This window comes from Hemiscyllium ocellatum, chromosome 34 (genome assembly GCF_020745735.1).
Source record: "Hemiscyllium ocellatum isolate sHemOce1 chromosome 34, sHemOce1.pat.X.cur, whole genome shotgun sequence".
NCBI classification, from domain to species: Eukaryota; Metazoa; Chordata; class Chondrichthyes; order Orectolobiformes; family Hemiscylliidae; genus Hemiscyllium; species Hemiscyllium ocellatum.
The window spans coordinates 29795434-29821621 of record NC_083434.1 but is presented as its reverse complement, the minus strand read 5'-3'; the positions used below and the strand labels follow the sequence as shown (position 1 = coordinate 29821621).

General features: G+C 42.4%; 1 protein-coding gene across 3 annotated transcripts in view; it reads right to left on the bottom strand.

The window, feature by feature from the left end:
- Positions 1 to 26188, bottom strand: part of fhod3b (formin homology 2 domain containing 3b) — a 609516-nt gene that overhangs the window by 184878 nt on the left and 398450 nt on the right. For all 3 annotated transcript variants that reach the window (XM_060850278.1, XM_060850279.1, XM_060850280.1), the window contains exon 7: positions 871 to 982. In XM_060850278.1, the coding sequence (XP_060706261.1) occupies positions 871 to 982 (112 nt within the window). The remainder of the gene's footprint in view (positions 1 to 870; positions 983 to 26188) is intronic.

Here is a 26188-nt window from a genome sequence, read left to right as displayed (position 1 = left end):
TCTGCAATTGCTGTACCTAGTAAAAGGGGAACTGTTCAGATTATTTATTCAGCATTTTAAATACAGTGATGTAGAGCAAAAATATCATACTGCTAACAGGATAGAACCTAAAGAATGGCAATGCAGGCACGCATGGGGGAAGAGAGTTGCTAGAGCTGATTCTTCATGGATTCTCTCGTAAGGGGAATAAAAAGGTCTGGGCTCAATAACATCTACAAGGTGCTGATGTCAGCATCTGGAGTAATAGTGGCTCCAATACACAGGCAATGCTGCTTGAATCCAGTCTCTTAAATTTAATCCGCCTCTTAATTTTGTAAGAATGAGAATGAGAATCAGATCAATAGGATAAGCAAACAGTGCCCTCAGCCTATCTAAACACAGGGAATTTATAACTAGCTTAAAAGATAATAGAGACAAATTTCCACAGGTCAGTGGATACATTTGTCCCCTGCGTGGTTCTTTGTTCACATCATGTTACAATCCTGTACACTAGTGACAATGTTTTAAATAAGAACCTCATTGTATTTGACAAAGAAAGCCTCAGCAGCAATAACACTATTTCTGAACAGAATGGAGACGATTGGGTAACTTCCCTGTCAATGAGGTGTGGAGACAATGCTGTAAGGACCTACAATTTTAGGAATGGGCAATTTATTCCATTTAAATAGATACCACAGACTTCTGCAATACGGTGTTTAAACAGACTAATGTGCTAAATAAACGCAAGTTGTTTGATTCATTAGCTAACATGATTTTGTCAGTGGACTGTCTTTGAAAGGGATTTGACAAAGAACAGAACATGGTTGCAAATAATTAGGACAGTTATGTCGTCAAATGACTGAGCAAATAAAATAAAACAATGGCACTCACCCCTCTTGTGGTCCACTTTAGTGACAGCCTGGATAAGAAGCGGTGCATTTGATTCAGTGTACTCCACAAACACGAGCAGCAGCTTCAGGGCTGTCTTCACCACCAGGCGGAACTACATAACAAATAGAGACCAAGAGAAATGTTGCTCCAGCTTCAAATCGGGTGAAAGAATTTCAACATCCTTCCATGCACAAATAACGTCAATAGAGATCAGTCTGCATTTACACAAAGTGCCATCACAGTCATCAGCACTACCTTATAGAACCCCAAAAGCAAAGCATCTGATAAGACGACATAAAAAAAGGTTACTGCGCAAGTTAAGAATTCATGGTGTTATGTGGTGGGGGTTTCTTAGCTCATGAAAGGAAGTTGTCTGAATAAATGGGCCAATTATGTTGGGCAAACGAATACTAGTGGAGTGCCACATGGTTCAGCATTCGAGTCTCAATTATTTACAATCCATATTAATGATCGAGATGAAAAGGCTGATTGTGCGGTCAGATTTGGCTACAGTACAAAGGTGCATAGGTAAGTAAGCTGTGGGAAGGATGCAAAGGGAAATGGGCTGAGAGTTGAGCAGAAATTTGGCTCCAACTTCACAAAGGGTGAAAGGACTGCATTTTACTTTGCTCAAACAACCTTCCAGACGTCAGTCTGAATTCATGGAAGGTACCCAGCAACACTGACTGATCATTTCTCAACACTGTCCAAATGAAATATTGGCCTTTTTTATTTAAACCAACTCCGTAACCCACCCCCCACCCCCACCCCCACCCCAAATCCCCGGCCTGACGACAAGGGAGGAGAAGTATAGAAGTTTTGATATTATTGTATTGAAGCCTCCCTGGAGTACTGTGCACGGTTCTGGGTCTTCTTATGTACTTATACTGATATTGGAAGCAGTTCAGAGAAAGCTCAAAAGATTGATCCCTGGGGTGAAAAGTTTTTGCAAAAGCATTTAGCAAACTGGGCCTGTATTCATGTGAGTTAAGAAGAATGATACATGATCTTTTTAAAACATGTAAGATGGAGAGGGGGAGAGCACATTCTGAAGGGGAAGATGCTGCAAATAAATGCTTCCTCATCTGGAGAATCTAGAACGCGGGGCACAGGTTAAAGATGAAGGGTCTCCCATTGAAGAAAAGGGGGGGAGGGGGGGTGGAATTTCCTCTGTCCAAATGGCATAATTCTTGAGAATTCTCTTCCAGAGGTAACAGTGGAAACTAGGCTATTGAAAAATTGAATCTCTTCATAGAATTGTACAATCCTTATGGTGTGGAAGCAGGCCATTCAACCCATCAAGTCCACACTAACTTTCCGATGAGCATTTCCCCCCACCCATCCCTGTAACCCTGCATTTCCCATTGTTAATTCACCTAAACTACACACCCCTGGATACTATAGTCTATTTAATATGGCCAGTCCACTTCGCCTCATCTTTAGATGGTTCAAGGCTCGGTTTGATAGAATATTGATTGAGAAAAAAAAAACAAAGATTATTGGAGACAGGCAGAATAGCATGTTAAGGACATGAAACAGATCAGCTGTGACATCTTGAATGGTGAAGCAGGCTTAAATGGGCCAATCAGCCTGTTCCTATTCTCTTGGAGAAAGTGAGGACTTCAGATGGTAGAGATCACAGTCAAACAGTGTGGCGCTGGAAAAGCAGGTCAGGCAGCATCTGAGGAGCAGGGGAATCAATGTTTTGGGCATAAGCCCTTCTTTAGGAATGGGGGGGGGGGGGGGGGGGGAGATGTGGAGAAGGAATGTGTGGGTGGGGCTGGGGGATAAGGTAGCTGGGAAGGAGATAGGTTGATACAGGTGGAGGGTGATCATGACAAGTTGGAGAGGAGGATTGAGCAGATAGGTGGCAAGGAAGATGGACAGGTCGGACAGTTCAAGAGAGCGTGACAAGTTGGAGGATTGGATCTGGGAAGAGGTTGGGAGTTGTGGGGGTGGTGGTGGGGAGCGTAGGTGGTGGTTGAGATAAGGAAACTGCTGAAGTCAACATTGATGCCGTGTGGTTGAGAGTCCCAAGGTGGAAGATGATTCATTCTTCCTCCAGGCATTGGATGCTTTGGACTTGGTGGTGGAGGCGGCTGAAGACTTGCTTGTCCATAGCAGAGTGGGAGGGGGAGTTAAAGTGGTTGGCCACGGGGCGGTGGGGTTGTTTGGTGCATATCCCACAGATGTTCCCTGAAAATGTTCTAATTGGTGTCCTGTCTCCCTAATGTAGAGCAGACCACATCAAGAGCAACGGACACAGTAGATGAGGTGTTTGGATGTGCAGATAAATCTCTGCCAGATGTGGAAAGATCCTTTACTGTCTTGGATGGAGGTGAGGGGGAGGTGTGGGCACAGGTTTTACACCTCTGACAGCAGCAAAGGGAGGTGCCAGGAGTGGACGGTGGGTTGGTCAAGTTCCTATTCTCTAAGAAAAATACTTCATTTTTGTGAAATGGAAGGACTGCAGAAGCTGAAGACCTGAAATATTTTTAAAAAGTTGAGAAACTCAGCAGATCAGTAGCATCTGAGGAGAGGGAAACTGAGTTAACACTTTGAGTTGGACTCGAAATATTAACTTCATTTATATCGTACCTTTAAAGCTGAAAGATATCTTTTCTCATGGCAGTGCTATCAAATGTTTAAACAATTCAGTATATTTTGAAAGATGCCTTAAAGAAGGGAACAGATGTACAGAGACACAGAGGTTTAAGGAACAAATTCCAGGTTTTAGGGTCCAAGCAAATGAAGGCACAGCTGCCAATGGCAGAATGATTAAAATTGAAGATGTTCAACAGATCAGAATCGGAACAGTGCAGAGATTGCAGACAGATAGGAAACTGAAGGAGACTCCGGAAAGAGAGAGCAGTTTGAAAGAAAAAAGGTTGAGAGTTTTAAAATTGAGGCACTGCTTAACCAAGAACCAATGGAGGTTATTGAGAACAGGGTGACGGTAGAACAAAAGTTGGTGCAATTTAGGGCACAGAGTTTTGGGTGACTTCAAATTTATGGAGGATGGAAGGGCCATGGGGTGTGGTCTAAAAAGACAAGTAAAAACCCTATGAAGTAAAAGGGAGGTCGACAGGAGAAACTATCTTCCTAGTACCTCCCTTAAACAGGATTCCCTCCCCCTTAAGGATTGCTAAACAGGCCTTCCCTTAATGGATTTCTGATGTTTCAATTGCTCATTGTTCTGAGTTCCAGTGGGTATAACCTGCTCAACTTCCTTCACAAGGTAAATCAGCCATTCTAAGAATTAATCTCTCTCTAATAAATAGCTTTCTATTCTTCCAGTTAACATCACATTTACCACATTATACTGCATCTGTCAAATTTTTGCCCACTCACTTAACTTCCTATATCCTCATGTAGATTCTCCACTTCCTCTTGACAAGTTACTTTCCTATCTGCCTTTTTGCCATCAGCAAATTTAGCAACATACATTTGTTCCTCTCATTCAAGTCATGTAAATAGCCATCAACATTGTTGAGGTCCCAGCACTGACCTGTGGCACTCCACTAGAGCATCTTGCCAAATGTAAAAAGATCTATTTATCCCTGTTCTCTGATTGTAAGAGGGCAATCATGTTTAACAAAGCTATATTAGCTCTACCTGATCTCATTGTGAATTTCTAAGTATCCTCCCATAACGTCCTTATGAATGTATTCTAGGCACAGTGGCTCAGTGGTTAGCACTGCTGCCTCACAGCACCAGAGACACGGGTTCAATTCCATCAGGTGTCGGTCTGTGTGGGTTTCCTCTAGGGGCTCCACTTACCTCCCACAATCCAAAGACATGTAGGTTAGGTGGATTGGCAATGCTAAACTGCCCACAGTGTTCAGGGATGAGCAGGCTAGGTGGATTGGCCATAGAAAACGAAGGGTTACAGGGATAATGTAAGGGTTTGGTTAAGCCTGGTTGGGATGCTGTTCAGAGGGTTGCTGTGGACTCGATGGGCTGAATGGCCTGCTTCCACACTATAAGGATGCTATATCCAATTAGCCTTGTGCCTGTCTGTAGTTTCCCTCCTCTCTCCTTTCTTGTATAAAGATGCTCTATTTGCAGTACTTCAATCCATTGAGAGTGTTCCAAAATCTAAGCAATTTTACAAATGATAATCAATGCATCCACTACCTCTGCTGCCACTTCTAAGACCCTAGAATGAAGGCAATCCAGCCCTAGAACTTGTCAACATTTAGGTCCAATCAGTGTCATTGCCTTTGATCCCTGGAGATGATCATTATATGTTGACCTCTCGCCATTGCCTCATGATTTTCAATTATCTTTGGGAAATTTATAAATATTCTACCATGAAGACAGAAACAAAATACCTGTTGCATACACCTACATAAGTATCTTCACACAAAGAATGTATCATTCTCATCACAAGTGTTATGTACATTTAGACACAGGGCCTTAAATTCTGGTTTTTACACTATTGTTTATAATCTTTGGTTTCATCTGCTAGTGCACTCAAAGGTTTTATAGGCTGTCCTTTTTTGTCTCATGTTGGCAATTATTACCAAAATTTCTCCTCTGCTCTATTATTTTGCTGTTTTTTTTTTCATTTTGATGTTATCGCCCCTCACTTGATACCTCTCGTCCATTATTTTATTTTAAATTTTGCCCTATTGTCCTAGTTGTACAATACAGGTCCGAGCACAGTTCAGGTGTAGGGTCTCCCATTGCTGCCACATTCAGTAATGTTGGTGCCAATGCCCCATGACTTGACAGAATCAGAGGGACCTGTGTGTATGTGTGCAGAGGTCAATGAAGGTGACACGACAGGTAGAAAACGCTGCTAATAAAAACAAACATGCAATGTTCTTGGCTTCATAAATGGGAGCACAGAGTACAAAAGCAAGGAGGTGATGCTGAACTTGTACAAGATACTTGTTCAAGCTCAGTATTGTGCCCAGTTGTGGGTACTACATCATAGAACTTAGAACATTACAGCACAGTACAGCCCCTTAGCCCTTGATGTTATGCCAATGTGTGGAACCAATTTGAAGCCCATCTGACCTACATTACCCCGTTCCTGTCCATATACCTATCCAATGACCATTTACATGCCCTTAAAGTTGGCGAGTCTACAGTGGCAGTGTGTTCCACGCCTCTACTACTCTGAGTAAAGAAACTACCTCCAACATCTGTCCTATAATCTATTCTATACCTATTATAGGAAAGATTGCAGAAACAATTTGCAAGACTGGCTCCAGGAAAGCAATACTTCAGTTATGAGGATTGATCGAAATTGGAATTGTTCTCCTTGGAGAGGAGGTGGTTGAATGGAGATTTGATAGAAGATTTCGCAGTTAGGTGCAGGCTAGATACAGAAGACAGGGAGAAGCTGATCCCAGTCTTAAAATGAAGAAGAATACAAGGGCACAGATTTAAAATGCTGTGCAAAAGTAGCGAGGAGATCTCTTCTGAAATATGGTAGGATATCTGGGAAAATGCAAGAAGGATTTCAGTTTGCAACAGGACCCATGCCTTGCAATTGAAGATTCTCCACAGGTTGTGGTTCTGTTCGCCGAGCTGGAAGTTTTTGCTGCAAACGTTTCATTCCCTGGCTAGGGAACATCATCAGTGCTATTGGAGCCTCCTGTGAAGCGCTGCTTTGATGTTTCTTCCGGTATTTATAGTGGTTTGTTCTTGCCGCTTCCGGGTGTCAGTTTCAGCTGTAGTAGTTTGTATGTGGGGTCCAGGTCGATGTGTCTGTTGATGGATGTTCTTGCCGCTTCCGGGTGTCAGTTTCAGCTGTAGTGGTTTGTATGTGGGGTCCAGGTCCATGTGTCTGTTAATGGAGTTTGTGGATGAGTGCCATGCCTCTAGGAATTCCCTGGCTGTTCTCTGTCTGGCTTGTCCTATGATGGTAGTGTTTTCCCAGTCAAATTCATGTTCCTGGTTGTCTGAGTGTACGGCTACTAGGGATAGCTGGTCGTGTCGTTTTGTGGCTAGCTGATGTTCATGGATGCGGATTGTTAGCTGTCTTCCTGTTTGTCCTATATAGTGTTTTGTGCAGTCCTTGCATGGTATTTTGTAAACTACGTTAGTTTGGCTCGTGCTGGCTATTGGGTCCTTTGTTCTAGTGAGTTGTTGTCTGAGTGTGGAAGTTGGCTTGTGTGCTGTTATGACTGATGAAACAGGGAACGAAACGTTTGCAGCAAAAACTTCCAGCTTGGCGAACAGAACCACAACAACGGACACACGAGCTACAAATCTTCAACCAGACTTTAAGAATACAAGGGCACAGATTTAAAATGCTGTGCAAAAGTAGCGAGGAGAAAAAAAAACTTAGGGGATGGAATGCTATAAGTGGAAATGTAAATGTAGGTTCATTTAGATTGGATAATTATTGCATAGTAAAAGGTGTTCAGGGAAAGGCAGGAGATTGTCACGAGGGAACATAACCAGTGCAGACACGAAGGGCCGAATGGCCTCCTCCTGTACTGAACTAACTCGGTGAGAAAAGCCGATCTGCTTCTCAAATGTCTGTTAGGGAAAGAAATCTTTAACCAGTGTGGGTGCACATGGGATTCCAGACCCACAGAACAGAGCTGGCTCTCAACTGCAATGACCTAAATGGGGATGGCTTTGCCAGTGCTGCCCAGATCCCTTGAATAAATAAATGCAGTCCAAAGCAGAATTAGGGTCCTTAAACCCACTGGATCTCTTTAGAACAAGTCAGAAAAATTACTTTTTGCCTCCATTAAGCTCCCCAACAACTTCATCATGTAGTTTATCATAAAGGCTGACAGTTCACCGAAACACCACTGAATATTTACACAAAGTATAAATAATGTTTAAAGCAGGAATTTATATCACACACACCAATCCAAGGATCCTTCTATAAATTTACATTCAGCCCACACATTAACAGGCTTGGAAAATGTGCTGTGCACTTATCATTTGTGGTCAAGATTTCTTAAAGGAGAATGCCACTCATGGAGGAACGTAAACATTTCTATATCTCAAATGAAAACAGAGTGTTGGAGAAATTCAACAGGTCTTGCTGCATCTGTGAAGAGAGAAACAGTTCACATCAAATTCTCTTGTTCAGAACTGAAATGGGTTGGAAAACGGTTTATGCTGCAGAGGGGGTGCAAGTGGAACTGATTGTAAGGGTACTCAGAACTAAAGATAAAAAGGCTGCTCATGATGGAGAAATGATAGAAACGTAAAGTGTATCTCAATGAAGGTGTGACAAGAAAATGCATTTGAATTAAAATTGCAGATCTATTGAGGGGGAACCTCAGGGAAGAGATGAGAACTGCAAACTGGAAAACATCATTCTAAGGTCTTAAAGCCACCAAACAACTGGCCTTATATATTCTAAGCTTCAGGGTTCCTCTGGGGTATGCTTCACTTTTGCTTTTTAAATGGGTCACCCTGACAGATTAAACAGAAGAATCGTCACAGTCAGTGCCTATATATACCTATACATTATAAATGCACACATAAAATGAAGCTTAGTAAAAGGGCGTGAAGATGAATTTCATTTGTTAAACATCATGTGAAAGCAAGGTCTCCAATTTACTTAAAATTACAGGTTCAGAAATTCATAAACAGGATTATTATTCATAATACAGAATAACATGAGCTCAGTGCATGTAATGAGTGATTGTCAACAGTAGATGGCGATCATATACAGTATTGTAGCCAAATAAAATTCAGTCCATTGATATTATACGTAATAATGCCCAGAAACCTTCATTGCAATCTTCACCTTTCTTCCTTTCCTTACACCTGTCAACATTTAGATTAGTTACTTCTATACTTAAGTGCTCAGTAAGGAAACAGGATAATGGTGTGAAGCGATAAGAATAGGGATTAAGACCGCCCTCAAGATAAAATAGCTGAAAATGTGTTGCTGGAAAAGTGCAGCAGGTCAGGCAGCATCCAAGGAGCAGGAGAATCGACGTTTCGGGCATGAGCCCTTCTTCAGGAATGAGGAGAGTGTGCCAAGCAGGCGAAGATAAAAGGTAGGGAGAAAGGACTTGGGGGAGGGGCGTTGGAAATGCGATAGGTGGAAGGAGGTTAAGGTGAGGGTGATAGGCCGGAGTGGGGTGGGGGCGGAGAGGTCAGGAAGAAGATTGCAGGTTAGGAAGGTGGTGCTGAGTTCGAGGGTTGGGACTGAGACAAGATGGGGGGAGGGAGGGGAAATGAGGAGGCCTTTGAAGGAGGCGGCCATCTGGGTTGTTCGGTATTGGAACTGGTCCTAATATGGGATGGCGTTTTTACAGGGGGCAGGGTGGGAGGAGGTGTAGTCCAGATAGCTGTGGGAGTCGGTCGGTTTATAGTAAGTGTCAGTGTTGATTCGGTCGCCCGAGATAGAAATGGAGAGGTTGAGGAAGGGGAGGGAGGAATCTGAGACGGTCCAGGTAAATTTGAGGTCAGGGTGGAAGGTGTTGGTAAAGTGGATGAACTGTTCAACCTCCTCGTGGGAGGATGAGGCAGTGCCGATACAGTCACCGATGTAGTGGAGGAAAAGGTGGGGGGTGGTGCCAGTGTAGCTGCGGAAAATGGACTGTTCCACATATCCTAAGAGGCAGGCATAGCTAGGGCTCATGCGGGTGCCCATGGCTACTCCTTTGGTTTGGAGGAAGTGGAAGGATTGGAAAGAGAAGTTGTTCAGAGTGAGGACCAGTTCAGTCAGTCGAAGGAGGGTGTCAGTGGAAGGGTACTGATTGGTACGGCAGGAAAGGAAGTGGAGGGCTTTGAGTTCTTCGTGATGGGGGATGGAGGTATACAGGGACTGGATGTCCATTGTGAAGATAAGGCATTGAGGACCGGGGAAGCAAAAATCATGGAGGGGGTGGAGGGCGTGGGTGGTGTCCTGAACGTAGGTGGGGAGTTCTTGGACTAAGGGGGAACAGGACCGTGTCGAGGTATGCAGAGATGAGTTTGGTGGGGCAGGAGCAGGCTGAGACAATGGGTCGGCCGGGGCAGTCAGGTTTGTGGATTTTGGGCAGGAGGTAGAAATGGGCGGTGCGGGGTTGTGGGACTATGAGGTTGGAGGCAGTGGATAGGAGATCCCCTGAGGTGATGAGGTTATGGATGGTTGGTGGTAGGAGATGGAGTCATGGTCAAGGGGGCAGTAGGAGGAGGTGTCTATGAGCTGGCGTTTAGCCTCAGTGGTGTAAAGGTTGATGCGCCAAACTACTACCGCGCCTCCCTTGTCTGCCGGTTTGATAGTGAGTTTGGGGTTGGAACAGAGGGAATGGAGGGCTGCACGTTCCAAGGGTGAGAGGTTGGTAATCCGAGAGCGTAGGGGAATGAAGGTGAGGCCTCTGCCGAGGACTGATCTTTCATCCTCAGAGAGGGGTATTTGTGGAGGGATAGTGAAAACAGCAGGGCTGGGAGCTAGGACCTAGGACCTGGTGTGGGGCTGGAGCTGGGAGTGGGGGCGGAGTTAGGCATAGGGGCAGGAATTGGGGCGGGGACAGAGATCGGGGCAGGGTGGGGTTCGGCGGGGGGCGGAGTTAGGCGTGCGAACGGAGATCGGCGTGGGGGCAGGGTTACTCCTCCTCCCACTCCACCAAGGACATGCAGGTCCTTGGATTCTTCCATCGCCAGACCATAGCAACACAACGGCTGGAGGAAGAGTGCCTCATCTTCCGCCTAGGAACCCTCCAACCACAAGGGATGAACTCACATTTCTCCAGTTTCCTCATTTCCCCTCCCCCACCTTGTCTCAATCCCAACCGTCGAACTCAGCACAACTTTCCTAACCTGCAATCTGCTTCCTGACCTCTCCGCCCTCACCCCCACCCACACTCCGGCCTATCATCCTCACCTTAACCTCCTTCCACCTATCGCATTTCCAACGCCCCTCCCCCAAGTCCCTCCTCCCTACCCTTTATCTTAGCCTGCTAGGTACATTTCCTCATTCCTGAAGGGCTCATGCCCGAAATGTCGATTCTCCTGCTACTTGGATGCTGCCTGACCTGCTGCGCTTTTCCAGCAACACATTTTCAGCTCTGATCTCCAGCAAGTGCAGTCCTCACTTTCTCTTTAAGATAAAATCGTATTGTATAATCCAAGTTATCTAAACAGTAAACTCTAAAAAGTGCAAAGTACTTCTGACACTTCTTTTGCAAACGTGTTATAACAGGAGCACAGTATCATCATCAATGTAAACCTGTATGCAGTATCCAAAAGGTACAAGTGGTGTAAACTTTGATTGGGTGAAAGATTTTTGGGGGGTGGGGGGAGGGGAGTGGGGAAGGGAAGAAGAGATGTTGAGAAGACCCAGTGAAATAGCTCATAGAAGATAGCTGAATTATAAAATGGCAATTAATGATAAACAACTGAAAGGTAAGTGGGGGTGTGGAGCCCTCAAGAGATGCAGGAAGAAATTATAAACTGTTCCACATGGCGATATCGTTGTGACTTTACCACACAATAGTAAATATGAACACTCTAAATCGCTTAGCCACAGACCAGCAGTGACAAACAAAATGTCAATATACGAATTGCACACATTAGGCTTATGAATAACTGAGCAAAAATGTTTCAACTCCAGGATAACAATTTCACATATGTTTTGTGTAACATACTTCCAGGTCAAGAGGTAGTTCTTGAGTTCAGTACCTCACAGCCTGAATTGATATATGCACAGGAACCTAACATTTTGGTGTACTATGGATGAACTCTCTTCCCCCATCCCCCTCCTCCACCCACCAAACCTCACTGTTTGGAAACACCTGGGTCAACAGAGAGATGGCCTACGGCAGACTACTGCATGAAAGTGTATTACAGGGATGTACCATCATCGATTTATCCCACGTGCAGGTCACCTGGAATTACTGCCATGCAATAAATCACATGTCAGAGTGATTTAGAGTGCTGCAGGAAGGGGTAATCATCATCACAGACCGCTCTTAAAAATACAGGGAAAAAAACCACAAACATCTGCAGAATAGCACTTAAAGTGCCTTGTCCAACAGGTCGTGGGCAAGGCAACAACCCCCTCCTATCAACTTAAATCTGAAAATGACAGCCAATATTAGCCCGGGGACCAACCAAACAGCTACTTCTTCAAAGCTGTGTTCAATTCATGTCAATGTTTTGAAAGGAATTAATTCAGGGACAGAGTGGAATTTGGTTGACTGTTGGCTGTACATTTGTAAAATAATTTTGGGGAATGTGGAGAAAAAAAACCACCTAGTGATAGAGTAACAGACTACTTTGTGAAAATGAAATGGAGTTACCAAGAGTGGCAAAGACTTCTGTCAGCACGTTTTATTTCAGGACCAAATGCCTTTATTTCATGTGGAACTGTCATTTTCCTCCCCCCCAACATCCAATACTGTGGAATTTAATTACATTTAAAGGCACTCCACCACTTTCTGGATCAACTATGGAGCTCAATGAATTTAAGACAGCAGAAGATCTGTCCACCATTTTACTTTTAGTTTTGCTTGTTTTATTTCTTTCTTTTACACATCGTTGGTTAAGGTGTGTTTATTTGTTCTTTTTCCCTGGCCCATCTTCATTTGTCAACTTGGCTGTCGTTCATTCAATCAGTCCTCTCACAGACCTTTGCCCTTGTCTCACCCATCACTTGGTCAAAAGCTAATTGTGATGGGAAGATCAAAGAGATCCAAAACTTTTAGTCTGTTCCCTTCTCTACAGATGGTCCCAGCCCTGCTGATTTTTTACTTTCCCCAACATTTTGTTTTGTTTTAAATAAATGCGTTTCCACTCCTCTGCAGTCAGCAAGGATCGAAAGCTGCCTAAAGTGGAACAACTGACTTGCAATTGAAATTATACTGAAACCAAAGAGAGAGTCTACAAACCAAGAGAGAGTTGCATTAACAGCAGACCCAGTTCACAGTGGTGATAGGTCTAAGTGGTGACTCAGCATGTAGTCATTTTCCTTAAGTAACAGGATCAGAAATTGTTGGGAAATGCTCAGCTCTGGAAGAATCCATTCAGGGGAAAGCTGGAGTAAGCTTTTTAATTAACGACCTTGTGAAAGCACAAACTTTTTCGCTCTCCACATGCAGGCCTGCCGAGTATTTCCAACATTTTCTTGAATTTCAGATTTCCTGCTTCTACAGCGCTTTACAAATGAACATACAAATGAGGAACTGGCCATTCAGCCCTTTGAACCTGGTCTATATGTAAGATGATCATGGTTAATCAGATTAGAATCTCAAAGCTGCAGATTTTTAAATTCTGTTACAAATGGACAATGTCACATTTCCCACATTATTATCTATTTAACACATCAATGCCCGCGGCACGGTGGCACAGTGGTTAGCACTGCTGCCTCACAGCGCCAGGGACCTGGGTTCAATTCCCGCCTCAGGCGACTGACTGTGTGGAGTTTGCACGTTCTCCCCGTGTCTGCGTGGGTTTCCTCCGGGTGCTCCGGTTTCCTTCCACAGTCCAAAGATGTGCGGGTCAGGTGAATTGGCCATGCTAAATTGCCTGTAGTGTTAGGTAAGGGATATATGTTGGGGTATGGGTGGGTTGCGCTTCGGCGGGTCGGTGTGGACTTGTTGGGCCGAAGGGCCTGTTTCCACACTGTAAGTAATATAATCTAATCTAATCACATACAGTTTTGTTTTCTGTGACCTCTTCACAACTTTCCCAACTATTTTTGGGACACCAGCAATTTGGTGATCATAATTCGACTGAAGGGAAAGAAGGTATCAAATCCATTTATGTAAATTGTCAACAGTTGAGGCCCCAAGACAGTTTCTGTGGAACACCATTAATTAGACCAAGCCAAGTTACAAATGACCCATTTACACCTATTCTCTATTTCCTGTTAGCCAGCCAATCTTCCTTCATGCAAATAAACTGGATTGTACACAATGAACCTTTATTTCCTGTAATGTCCTTTGATTTGGCACCTTACCAAATGTCTTTATCCACAGTAACTCCTCAAAAATCTACGATGGATTCGCAAACATAATTTCTCCATGATAAAACCATGCTGACTGTGATTGCTTTGATCTAATTCATGTGCCTTGCTTTAATGATAGGGCATATGTTAGAACCTATAAATGAGGTTAAGCTAACTGGCCTGTAGTTTTCTGCTTTCAGTCTTCCTCCCTTCTTGAATAAGGGAGTTCCATTGGCTATTTTACAATCTAATGGGACTGCACCCAAACCAAGGGGGTTTTAGAAAGCTAAAACCACTGCATAGACTATTTCATGAGCCATTTCTTTTGAGACATGAAAATGAAGTCCATTAAAGATTCAGACATTTGTTGGCTCACAAGGCCAACAATTCACTCTCAATCACTAGAGAAGTGGTACTAATTTTCCTGAGCTCCTCCTTCCCCTCAGTTTCATGATTTATTCCTGTTTCTGGGATATTAGCTATATCCTCTGTGGTGATGACTGATGCAAAATACCTATTGAATCTGCCATTTCCTCCTTCTCCATTATTAATTTTCCAGTCACATTTCCCATAGGGCCAATACTTTAAGCTTTTTCTTTAGAAATATATTTGTATTGTTTTCATATTCGTGGCTAGATCTCTCAAACATTTTTAACTTTTCCCTCAGTTTTATGGTCATACTGTGTTTTTTTACATTCAGTCCAATCTTCTGAACTTGCCAACTATCTTTGCACAATTACATGCTCTTTAAGTTTGATATTATCTTTAACATTTCTAGTTAACCACAGATGGTGGGTCTATCCTTGGGAATTTTTCATATTGTTTGGAACGCACGTATGCTGAAACATTTTCGTAAATGTGTGGTGCTGTATCTCTATTGACAGCTCCCTTAACCGAATTTGCTCATTCACTTCAGCCCAAGGTGCCCTAATCATGCCCCTTATTTATTTATTCTTTAAAAAAGGTACTCTTGACCATACTTTGCTTTCCCTCAAACAGAATGAAAAATTCAATCATATAATAGTCACTACTACCCAGGTACACTTTCACTATAGTATTATGAATCAATTCTAACTAGATGTGTGTTCGGCTCCAGATCATATTGCTCTAAGAAACTATCCTAAAACATTTTATGAAAATCTTATCTAGGTTTTCTTTGCCAACTTGACCTTTTTAGTCAATATATAGATTAAAATCTCTCATTATCATCGTTGTGCCTTTCTGACAAATTCATTATTTCTTCATGTTCCACCATACCATGTAGTCACAGATGCCTGTACACTACTCTCTCAAGTGACGTTTTGCCTTTTACAATTCTCAACTTCCAAAACTATTTCTACATCTTGGTCATCACGTTTTATTGTGCTAATACCATTATTCACACAAAGCACCACCTTTTCCTCACTTTCAGTCCTTTCAAAATGCTCTAATACCCTTAAAAGTTTAGGTCTTAACCTCATCACCCTGAGGCATAATCTCTACATTTCTATTTTTTCAAGTATTAGCTTTGCTTAGTCATCTAGTACTGGTCCTGGGTTACTTATAAAGTTTCTAATCAGAAACATATCAGCAGCTGAGATAATAAATCTTCATTTTGTGCATCTGCCTGGCCTACATATGGGGAGAAGATGGCTTAATGGTATTATCGCTGGACTGTTAATCCTGACACCCAGGTCATGTTCTGGTGACCCAGGTTCAAATCCTAAATGTGATACATTTGACTCTTAATTACTCTATGGGCAATAAACACCGGCCGGACCAGCAACGCCCTCATCCCATTCATGAATATATGGACTGATTGACTAGGCGCACCACAAATTTATTCTCACTGGAAGAAAGGTTTCCTGAGAGCCAGAGTTTTGCAGCATGGAAACAGACCCTTCGATCCAACTTGCCCATGCAAATTAAGTTTCCCCAAAAGTTAAACTAGTCCCATTTGCCCCATATCTCTCTAAACCTTGCCTATTCACGAACCTGTCCGAATGACTTTTTAAATGTTCTAACAATTCATTCCACATGCAAACCACCCACTGTGTGAAAACATTGCCCCACAAGTCCCTTTTATATCTTCCTCCTCTCACCTTAAAATTATGCTCTCCAGTTTTGAACTCCCCTATCCTATGGAAAAAAGATCTTTGCTATTCACCTTATCAGGAGTACAGATTTTACAAACCTCTACAAAGTCGCCCCTCAATCTTCTTTGCTCCAATGAAAAAAAATCCCAACCTCACTCAAACCCTCCCGTCCTGGTAAACATTACCAGTTCATTTGGATCTGGCAAGCTCCAAGCCAAACCTTAAGAACAGTGATCAGTTGATCATGGTAACCACCAAACCTATGCTTAAAGCTAGCTACTTTCTTGTGACTAAGCCCCGATTGTTGGCTTAAGGCACCAACAGTTGGTACATTTTCTTTATTATCCTCAATAAAAGAGCTCTTGAGGCTAACGTTCATTGACTGAAGAGTGTCGTTGTACACAAAGATACACACAAGTACACATTTTAATGAAGAATCTAATAATGGAGAATGATGGGTCACAGTTTTAGGATAAGAGGTAGGAGATTCAAAACTGAGATGAGCAGAAACTACTTACATCAAAGGGTTGTGAATCAGAGTATGGCTGATGCTGGGGCATTAAGTAAGTTTAAGGTGACAGACCATCAGTAATGGGTTGAAAGGTTTTGGAGAACAGGAAGGAAAATGGAGTTGTGCCCAAGATGAGATCAGCCCTGACCATATCAAATAGTGGTGAAAATGTGTTGCTGGAAAAGCGCAGCAGGTCTGGCAGAATCCAAGGACCAGGAGAATCGACATTTCAGGCATGAGCCCTTCTTCAGGATTCCTGAAGAAGGGCTCATGCCCGAAACGTCGATTCTTCAGCTCCTTGGATGCTGCCTGACCTGCTGCGCTTTTCCAGCAACACGTTTTCAGCTCTGACCTCCGGCATCTGCAGTCCTCACTTTCTCCCAAATCAAATAGTGGAGTAGGCTGGAGGAGCTGAATTGCCTACTCCTGCTCCCAGTTCTTACACTGATATGTTCAGATTATATTTTTATATTATATAAATGTTCTCATATTCTATAAAAATTGGAATCCTTTAGAGATGGATAAATAAAACAGACTGACAGAATGAAACCAAAATTGGTGGTTTGACATGATTGATGGCAAAGTCATTTATCATTTTAACCGTTGATATATTTTTTATTTATCTTTCCCCAGATAATGTTGAGTCACCTTCGTCATTGCTTCACCCCACCCCCCACCAACTGCATTGCAGAGCATTAAAAAGGTTATGAGACATTATAGTCAGTGGCTTGTATCCAAAGCCCAGCTGAGTCAGAGAAAGCCTCTGGTGTTAAAACAGACATTTAAGCCACTGACCCAATCCCCCCCCTAATGGGGTCCAGAGGAGGAGTTTAGGGACCTGGGGCAGGAAGAGGGGAAAATTCAAAGGAGACAGAATTTAGCAGTGTCAAAAATTTCAAATCTACAGAGAGTTGGCCTGTTCTGCACCAGTTGTTACAGCTTTCATCACTTTGGTTTTTGGAAAAACACTGCCCTGCCTGACTGATACCAAGACACTCATTTAAAAAAAAATAGGCTAACGGAGCAGGAGATGACCAAGAGGAAGCTATGTATTATGGCAGTTCCAATTAATTGATTTGATATTGATCTCTGAAAAGAAGTTGAACACAATATTCCTGGGACGGTGGCTCAGTGCTTAGCACTGCTGCCTCACAGTGCCAGAGACCTGGGTTCAATTTCCACCTCGGGCAACTGCCTGTGTGGTGGTTACACATTCTCCCAGTGTCTGTGTGGGTTTCCTCTGGGTGCTCCGGTTTCCCCCTCTCAGTCCAAAAATGTGCAGGTTAGGTGAATTGGCCATACTAAATTGCCCGTAGTGTTAGGTGCATGAGTTAGGGGAACGTGTCTGGGTGGGTTACTCTTCGGAGGGTTGGTGTGGACTTGTTGGGCTGAAAGGCCTGTTTCCACACTGTAGGGAATCCAATTATCTCACTGCTGCTATTAAATTAGGTGCTCATTGAGAAGATAATTAAATCTCAATTATATTACAAAACCAAATCTTCAAAAACATGGAACAGCAATTAATCTCCGGGTCAAACAGGATAGCACTCAGTCTCTACTCATTCACTCTCCTATATATAATCTGTCTTATTCTGATCTCATGGCAGTGTTAGAACTCGGGATCATTGGTTGAGGTGTAAGCATTGAGAATTTATATCCATCTAGCGTCAACATCAAATCTGGTCAGGAATGGGACTCCTGTGGGGGAAAGAGAACAAGCTTCTCTCATTCTGCAATACATCCAGTGGTGCCCACTGCCCAGAGTACTTGCCTTACTGTTCACCAAATTAGTATAACATGAGCGACTCTCCTATGGCATTGACTCAACACTGTCCAAACAGAATTCACATGGGAACTTGACAATCAGCAGATAGAGAAGACTTTCTTTCAGTCGGTGTGCTCAGGAGCAAAATAACATTTTGGAATACGGTTTGAGTGTAATTGAAGACATGTCTAATGGAAATTATGACATTCTTAGGAGGTGACCTTGGACCGATGGTTCCCAACACTTTCCACTTCTGGGGGTTTCTCTTTGCCTTAGGTCTGGGTCTGTTCTAGACTAACTGATGGAGACCGATTGGCATGATTCATCATAAAAACTCCATTACTGCAAGATATGACTACAGGACTGTATGAACCAGATGGACTTCAGTCCTTTTCCTGCTTAAGTCCCTCATCCAAAATACCATTTTAAGTAATCCATCTAGCATTCACTTGAAGGATTTAGCTTTCTTCCAACATCTGGCTGCCCAGAATTTGAGTATATTCTTATTAAGTTATAACCAATGATTTATAAAAGGTTTAGGAATAACTTCTTTCCTTTTGCACTCTTTGCCCTTATAACAGCAAAAATCCCATTTTGTTTTGTAATAGTTCCATGAGCTAGCTTTGACGTGCTGAAAAGATTATTTTTGCATCCATTTCAAAATTATAATCGGCTATCCTGAACATTCCAATCAAACCTAATAGTTTCCACCTTTCTCCATTAAATTTCACCTGTCAACCTTTTGCAAATTTCACCAGGTCATACCTTCAAATTTGTTACTGCTCTGCTCACTGAGCTACATAGGGTAAAAAGTGAGGTCTGCAGATGCTGGAGATCACAGCTGAAAATGTGTTGCTGGTTAAAGCACAGCAGGTTAGGCAGCATCCAAGGAATAGGAAATTCGATGTTTCGGGCATAAGCCCTTCCTGATGAAGGGCTTATGCCCGAAACGTCGAATTTCCTATTCCTTGCACTGAACTACATATCCTAACTTATTGTCAGCTGATAATTTTGTAGGAGTTTGCATCATATTAAATATTGAAATTTTAGCCTGTCTTACGCACTCAAGTACAGATGATTAATAGGATCAATCCTGTTTGATCTATAATACCAAGATAAAAAAAAAGTTACATTGGAAAATGTTAAGACAGCTCAGAAGGTTTGTCAATATCTGTGGAGGGAAAAACAGATGATCATCTTTCATCAGAACTATCCTAATACTGACACCTGGCTGTACACTTCAGCCTAGAACACAACCAATCATCAAGCATTCACAATCAAGAGCTGCTTCTTCTCATTATTTTCGGATGGAATAAGGGTGTCACTGGCAAATTCAGCATTTATTTCCCATCTCTCATTATCCTTGAGAGTAGTTAAAAGACAATGACATCTGGAATCATACATAGATAACAATGGCAGATTTCCTTCCCTAAGGACTAACAGTGAATCGGATTGGATTGTTTTTTTGTTTTACTACACTTAGTTTAAGCTTTACCATTACTGAGACAATATCCCTTTAATGGTTCAGGCTTAAAGTTCACTAACAAATTGAGAGATAATTTATCAAAACTCTTTATAAAATGCAGATACGAATGAACTTATTTCCTGCATTAACATTTCCATTAAAATTCATCAATTAACTCTAATTAATTCAGCGAGGTGAGGGGAGTGTGACAGCCCTCAAGTCAAGGCTGCATTAGACTTAGTGTAGCGTCAAGGAGCCCTATTGAATGAATACTCTCCACCAGTTGGAGTCATACCTAGCACTTGGGGAGATGGTTGTGGTTGTAGGAAATCAACTATCTCGGCTCCGGAGCATCTGTCAGATTTTCTCAGGATAATATCTTAGACCTAACCGTCTTCTACGGCTTCAACGACCTCCAACATAAGGTCGGAAGTGGTAATGTTCACCGTTGATTGCACAATGTTCGGCACCATTCACAACTCCTGAGATACTGAAGCAGTCCATGTCCTAAATCTGATAAAACCTGGACAATACCTAGGCTTGGGCCGACAAGTGGTAAGTAGCATCTGTGCCACACAAATGCCAGGCAATGATTACTTCCAAAAAGAAACATTCTAATCTGACATTCAATGGCAATATCATTACTGAACTCCCACCATCAAAATCCTGGGGGTTACCACTGACCAAAAAACTCAACTAGAGTCACCATATAAACAGTGGCTACAAAAGCAGGTCAGTGGCAAACAACTCACCATCTACCTCACCGAAGCCTGTGCACTATTTAGTGGGCACAAGTCACAAATATTACAGAATATTCCCCAGTGCTGATGGAATTGTTTGAATGCAGCCCCAACACTCAAGGATTGTGTCATTGTTGAGGACAAAGCAACTGGCTTGATTGGCACATCAACAATCATCCTCTCCCTCTACCACCAACATTCAGTAGCAGCAGTGGGTAGAATCTACAAGACACACTGCAGAAATTCACCAAAGATCCTTAGACAACACCTTCTAAACCCATGACCACTTCCACCTAGAAGGACAAGGGCAGCAGAAACATGGAAACTTCACCTGAAAGTTCCCCTTCAAGCCATTCACCATTCTGACTTGGAAATAGATCACCATTCCTTCACTGTCACTGGGTCAAAATCCTGCAATTTCCTCATAAGGGCATTTGTTTCTACTTATACCACACGAACTGCAGTGTTCAAAAAGGCAGTTCACCACCACCTTCTCAAGGGAAACTAGGAAAGGGCAATAAAAATCCCAGCACTGCCAGTGACATTCATGTAGCATGAGTGAATTAAAAAAAAATTCATTTACAGTTTAACACTGATTGTCACTTAACAACCCATATCTTTTTACCCTCACCCCAAGTGATAATTAATTTGCCTCAGTTTATTATCTTTAAACATATTTCCTCAGAAATGATGGCTATAATTAAAGAATAAAATTGCTGGAAAGCTTTAGGTTGGGCAGTGACCATGGGGAAAGGAACAGTGTTAACACTCCGAGTTGAAGACGTTTCTTTAAAACTGGTCATCAGATGTTGGACTGACGGGTCTATAGTTTTTTTCTTTCAACAGAATTCTGATAATTACAATTGTCCAGTCCCCTGGCAACATTCTTATACTGGAGGAGGATTGGAAGGTTGTGGGCAAATCATTACTGGTTCCACCCTTATTTTCTTCAACAAACTCAGATGCATTTCCTGGCTGGTCCTGGTGACTTTTCTATTTCGAGCACAGCCAATGTTTTAAGTACCTGCTTTTTAACAATTTATATCCTGTTCAATTTCTCCACCACCTCCTACTGCATTGTGATATTGGCAGCATCCTCTTTTTCTGAAGAGGTATTTAAAGTACTCATTTTGGACATAGTAGCTACTATCACAAGGAGATCTCTTTATTGGTTCCTTACCAGCCACATGTTGACTATTCCTTTGCTATTTATATCCTCCTAAAGGGCTTTATATAAAAATGTTCCATTTTTCTGGCACCCACAAATCTTTTCTCACACTATTTTACCCCATTCATTCCTTTGCCTCAGAAATCTGCTCTGCTCTCTCCATTATTTTGCTTTCAAATACAACATTGCACTCAACGAAAAAAAAAGTTTGTCATATCAGTATTATGATTGCTTGGCTTATTCAGAAAAAGTGACACTTATTTAACCAAAAATGACTCAACTTTACCTGCGCTGAATTGCAAGTGAATTACAAATTCAATACAAACAAAATGCAGTTGGATTCATACAGTATGAATGAATCACATCAGCAGCTCAGGGGTAAATGTAATGAGTTTGCACTCTATGTGTGAGTAAATAATAGCTTCAAGGTCAAAACAAGTGTGACCAGAACAGCACCTTTGTTCCCAACCTTTGCGTGAGTCAGATTGGCCACTTGCCATGGCCCCACTGCATGGATTAATTACAATTCATGCAGACAGTGCTGTTGGTGGAAAGGTGAACTAATCAATCTCCAAACCAATGCTTCTCGCAGGAGAGAATATACTAGAAGATTAACGTGGCATAAGGGAAAGTGTGCCAAACCAGACTACTGTTTGGAAGCTCATTAAAAACTCTGTCTAACATTTACTCATTGCTCCTTCTCCAGGGTACCATACCAACCACTACAAGGGATTTCTGGAAATAATTTCCGATGATTGAGTTCCTTAGTTAAATAGGTTTAATCCAAGAATATCATTCATATCTGGATTATTGCCCTGACGTTCATACCCAGGTATTACTGTCGTATAGCCATATAATCACATAGTAACTGGTTACTTAACTAAATGCAGCTCACAAAGCAAATTCAAGGAGAAAAGAAAGTGTGCAGCCAATGGATGTAATCCTGTTCTCAGGGCCTCCTGTAAGGCAGCACTGGGAAACATGGGTAGAAATTAAACCATTTATGTGTAAACACAAAGAATTAAAGAGTAACAAAACTAGTGCATTATTTTATGCACTCAGCAAGCCAGATTTACAAACAGACAGCACGAGTCAGATTACCACGTGATGAATGGGTCAGTTTGAGTTCCAGCTTTATAACTAGATGGGGGAAGGTAAGTGCTAACGTGTACAAGAAATCAAAAGTATTATTTAGATTGTGGAAGTCTAAAGCTACAACATTAACTTCTTTGATCTTTCCAGAGCCCTTCTGGCTTTTTTGCAGCTTTCCAGCATCTTCAGCAATTTACGTTGTTTTTGTTCGCATTTTTGAGGGGATAATTTATACATCGAGTCTGTCTACTGTCATCTGTCCGACGGATGTGCACAAGTCCCTAAGGAAGACAGCTTAAATAGCTGTAATAAACATTCCAATTAATTGCTGTAGATGTTAACTATTCCGTGTGTCATGAACGGCTGCTCCAGAGACTTTCTGGCATTGATTTAAATGGATATGGTTAATGTCACTGGGCAAAACTAGACAATAAAGTCAGTCACTAAAGAGAGGAATGCCCTCATTTTCAGACTATAATCTGAAACTATTATAATGGACTAAACTGTAGCCAGAGATCTGCTGCTGATGCTGTCCTTGCTTACCTACTTAATACATGGATGTATTCCATAGACTACAATAAGTGGGGAGATAGATACCAGTTTCTATGAGATACTCTTTAGGCAACCATCCCTCCGATAGATTAGATGGTACTGTAAACCAGACCATGTAGTGTGACCAATGTCAACAAATATTGACAAATCCTCAACAGATTACAACCAGATTACCAAAAGACTAAGGACCACCACAAGGGATTGAAATTGCAGATCAAATCTGTTTATATCCAATGCTCTTGGATATAAACAAATGCAGACATGATGCAATGTGGGTTTTCCAACTTAACTCCAAACTTTCTTGCATTTGTTGACAGCTGCATAAATCTGAGTTGTACACTAAGTCACTGAATGCTGCAGAATGAGAAATCTCCCTAGACTAGATTACTTAGTGTGGAAACAGGCCCTTCGGCCCAAGAAGTCCACACCGACCTGCCGTAGCGCACCCACCCAGACACCTACATTTACCCCCTGCACCTAGCACTACAGGCAGTTTAGCGTGGCCAATTTACCTAACCTGAACATTTTTGGACTGTGGAAGGAAACCGGAGCATCCGGAGGAAGCCCACGCAGACATGGGGAGAATGTGCCTGAGGCGGGAATTGAACCCAGGTCTCTGGCGCGGTGAGACAGCAGTGCTAACCACTGTGCCGCCCACTTACGGTCTGCATCATCTGTCAAAATGGATACAGGGCACCATTATTTGAAAAATCTAATGAAACTTTCCAGGGAAGTACTTCAACCTTAGATGCAGGGAATCCCGTGCAGTGAAAGTAGGTTGCTATCACCAGGACAAATTCACAGTGGGAGCAGCAATTCACAATCTAGTTATAGGTCAATAACTAAATTTTACATTAGCTGCAAGTTGGAGACTCCAATAAGCGGGTCCCATTTATCACAAAATCAGTGTTGAAGTGACTAGCTGAGTGGTGGGTTGTGAAGAGGGGAACTAGCAGCATAAGGAGCGAATAGGGTAAAAAGTCATAAGTATTCATGTGCAGTTCTCATGTTATTGCAAGCTAGCTGACCTGAATAATAACTTGTCAAGCCCTGAACTCCTGCTAATTACAGATTCAGAAACTGAAACCACAAGGGGCAGGAAAGTACATTTCATTCATGGTTTATTTTCAGCCTCTGTAATGGAAACATTTTGTTAATAAAATGATTTTAAAATATAAATATCATTTGGAAAACTATAAATTTGATCTGGTAAAGTGTAACTATGTTCTACTGTCCAATACTTCCAGTTCCAATCTGTACATTAACTGTGCAAATTACAATGCAAGATAGCCATCTTTATGTTATATGTCTGATAAAATCCATTTCTTTTTCTCTGTTCTTGTGCGCTAAGTAAACTGGCAGCCTATGAAGATTCTAGTGTTTAAGTGCAGGTTTTGCCATTCCTAGTTACGCTCATAAGACCATAAGACACAGGACCAGAAACTAGACCATTCAGCCCATCGAGTCTGCTCCGCCATTCAATCATGGCTGATTGGTTTCCCAAGTCCATTCCCCAACTTTTTCCCAGTATCCCTTGATCCTCTTGACAATCAAGAACCTATCTCAGTCTTAAATATACTCAATGACCTGGCCTCCACAGCCTTCTGTGGCAATGAATTCCATAAATTCACCACTCTCTGGCTGAAGTAGTTTCTCCTTACCTCCGTTCTAAGGCTGTGCCCTCAGGTCCAAGTCTCTCCTACCAATGGAAACACCTTCCCAACATCCACTTCATCCAAGCCATTTAGTATTCTGTAAGTTTCAATTAGACCCCCCCTTCCCCCCAATCCCCACCATCCTTCTAAACTCAAAGTACAGACCTAGAGTCCTCAAATGTTCCCCATACGTTAAGCGTTCTTTTCTGGGACCATTCTCATGAACCGCTTCTGAACATGTTCCAGGGTCAGTACATCCTTCCTGAGATATGGGGCCCAAAACTCCAAATTTGACTGAGCAGAGCCCTAAACAGCCTCAGAAGTACATCCCTGCTTTTATATTCAAGTCCTCTCAACATAAATGCCATCATGACATTTGCTTTCTGAACTACTGACTCAACCTGCAAGTTTATCTTGAGAGAATTCTGGACTAGAACTCCCTAATCTCTTTGCACTTCAGACTTCTGAATTTTCTCACCATTTAGAAAATAGTCCATGCCTCTATTCTTCCTATCAGGGTGCATGACCTCACACTTTCCCACGTTGTACTCCATCTGCCACTTCTTTGCCCACTCTCCTAACCTGTCTTAATCCTTCTACAACTTCCCTCCCTCCTCAATGCTACTTCTCCCTCTACCTATCCTTGTATCATCTGCAAGTTTAGCTAGAATGCGCTCAGTTCCTTTATCTAGATCATTAACGTATAAAGTGAAAACTTAGGGTCCCAACACAGCCTTGTGGAACACCATTTGCCACCAGCTGCCACTCTGAGAAGGGCCCTTTTATTCCCATTCTCTGCTTTCTGCCAAACAGCCAAGCTTCTATCCATGATAGCACCTTGCATCTAACACCTTGGGCCCTTATCTTACTCAGTAACCTCCTGTGGAGCACCTTTTTGAAGTCCAGGTAGATAACTTCCATTGGCTCTCCTTGGTCTAACCTGCTCATTACTTCCTCGAAGAATTCAAGTAGATTTGTCAGGTATGACTCACCCTGAGAACATAGAACATTACAGCGCAGTACAAACCCTTTGGCTCTCGATGTTGCACCAACCTGTGAAATCAATCTGAAGCCCATCTAACCTCCACTATTCCATTCTCGTCCATACGCCTATCCAATGACCATTTAATTGCTCTTAAAGTTGGCGAGTTGACTCCTGTTGCAGGCAGTGTGTTCCACACCCCTACTACTCTGAGTAAAGAAACTTCCTCTGACATCAGAGAATAAATCCCATCTGGCCCAGCAGACTTATCCAATTTTGCCAGAATTACTAACACCTCCTCAAGAATCTCAATCCCAACTAGTCTAGTAGCCTGTATCTCAGTATTCTCCTCGACCACATTGTCTTTTTTAAGTGTGAATATGATGAAAAATATTCAGTGTATCCCCTCTCTCCACTGACTCCACGCACAACTTCCTACTGCTATCTT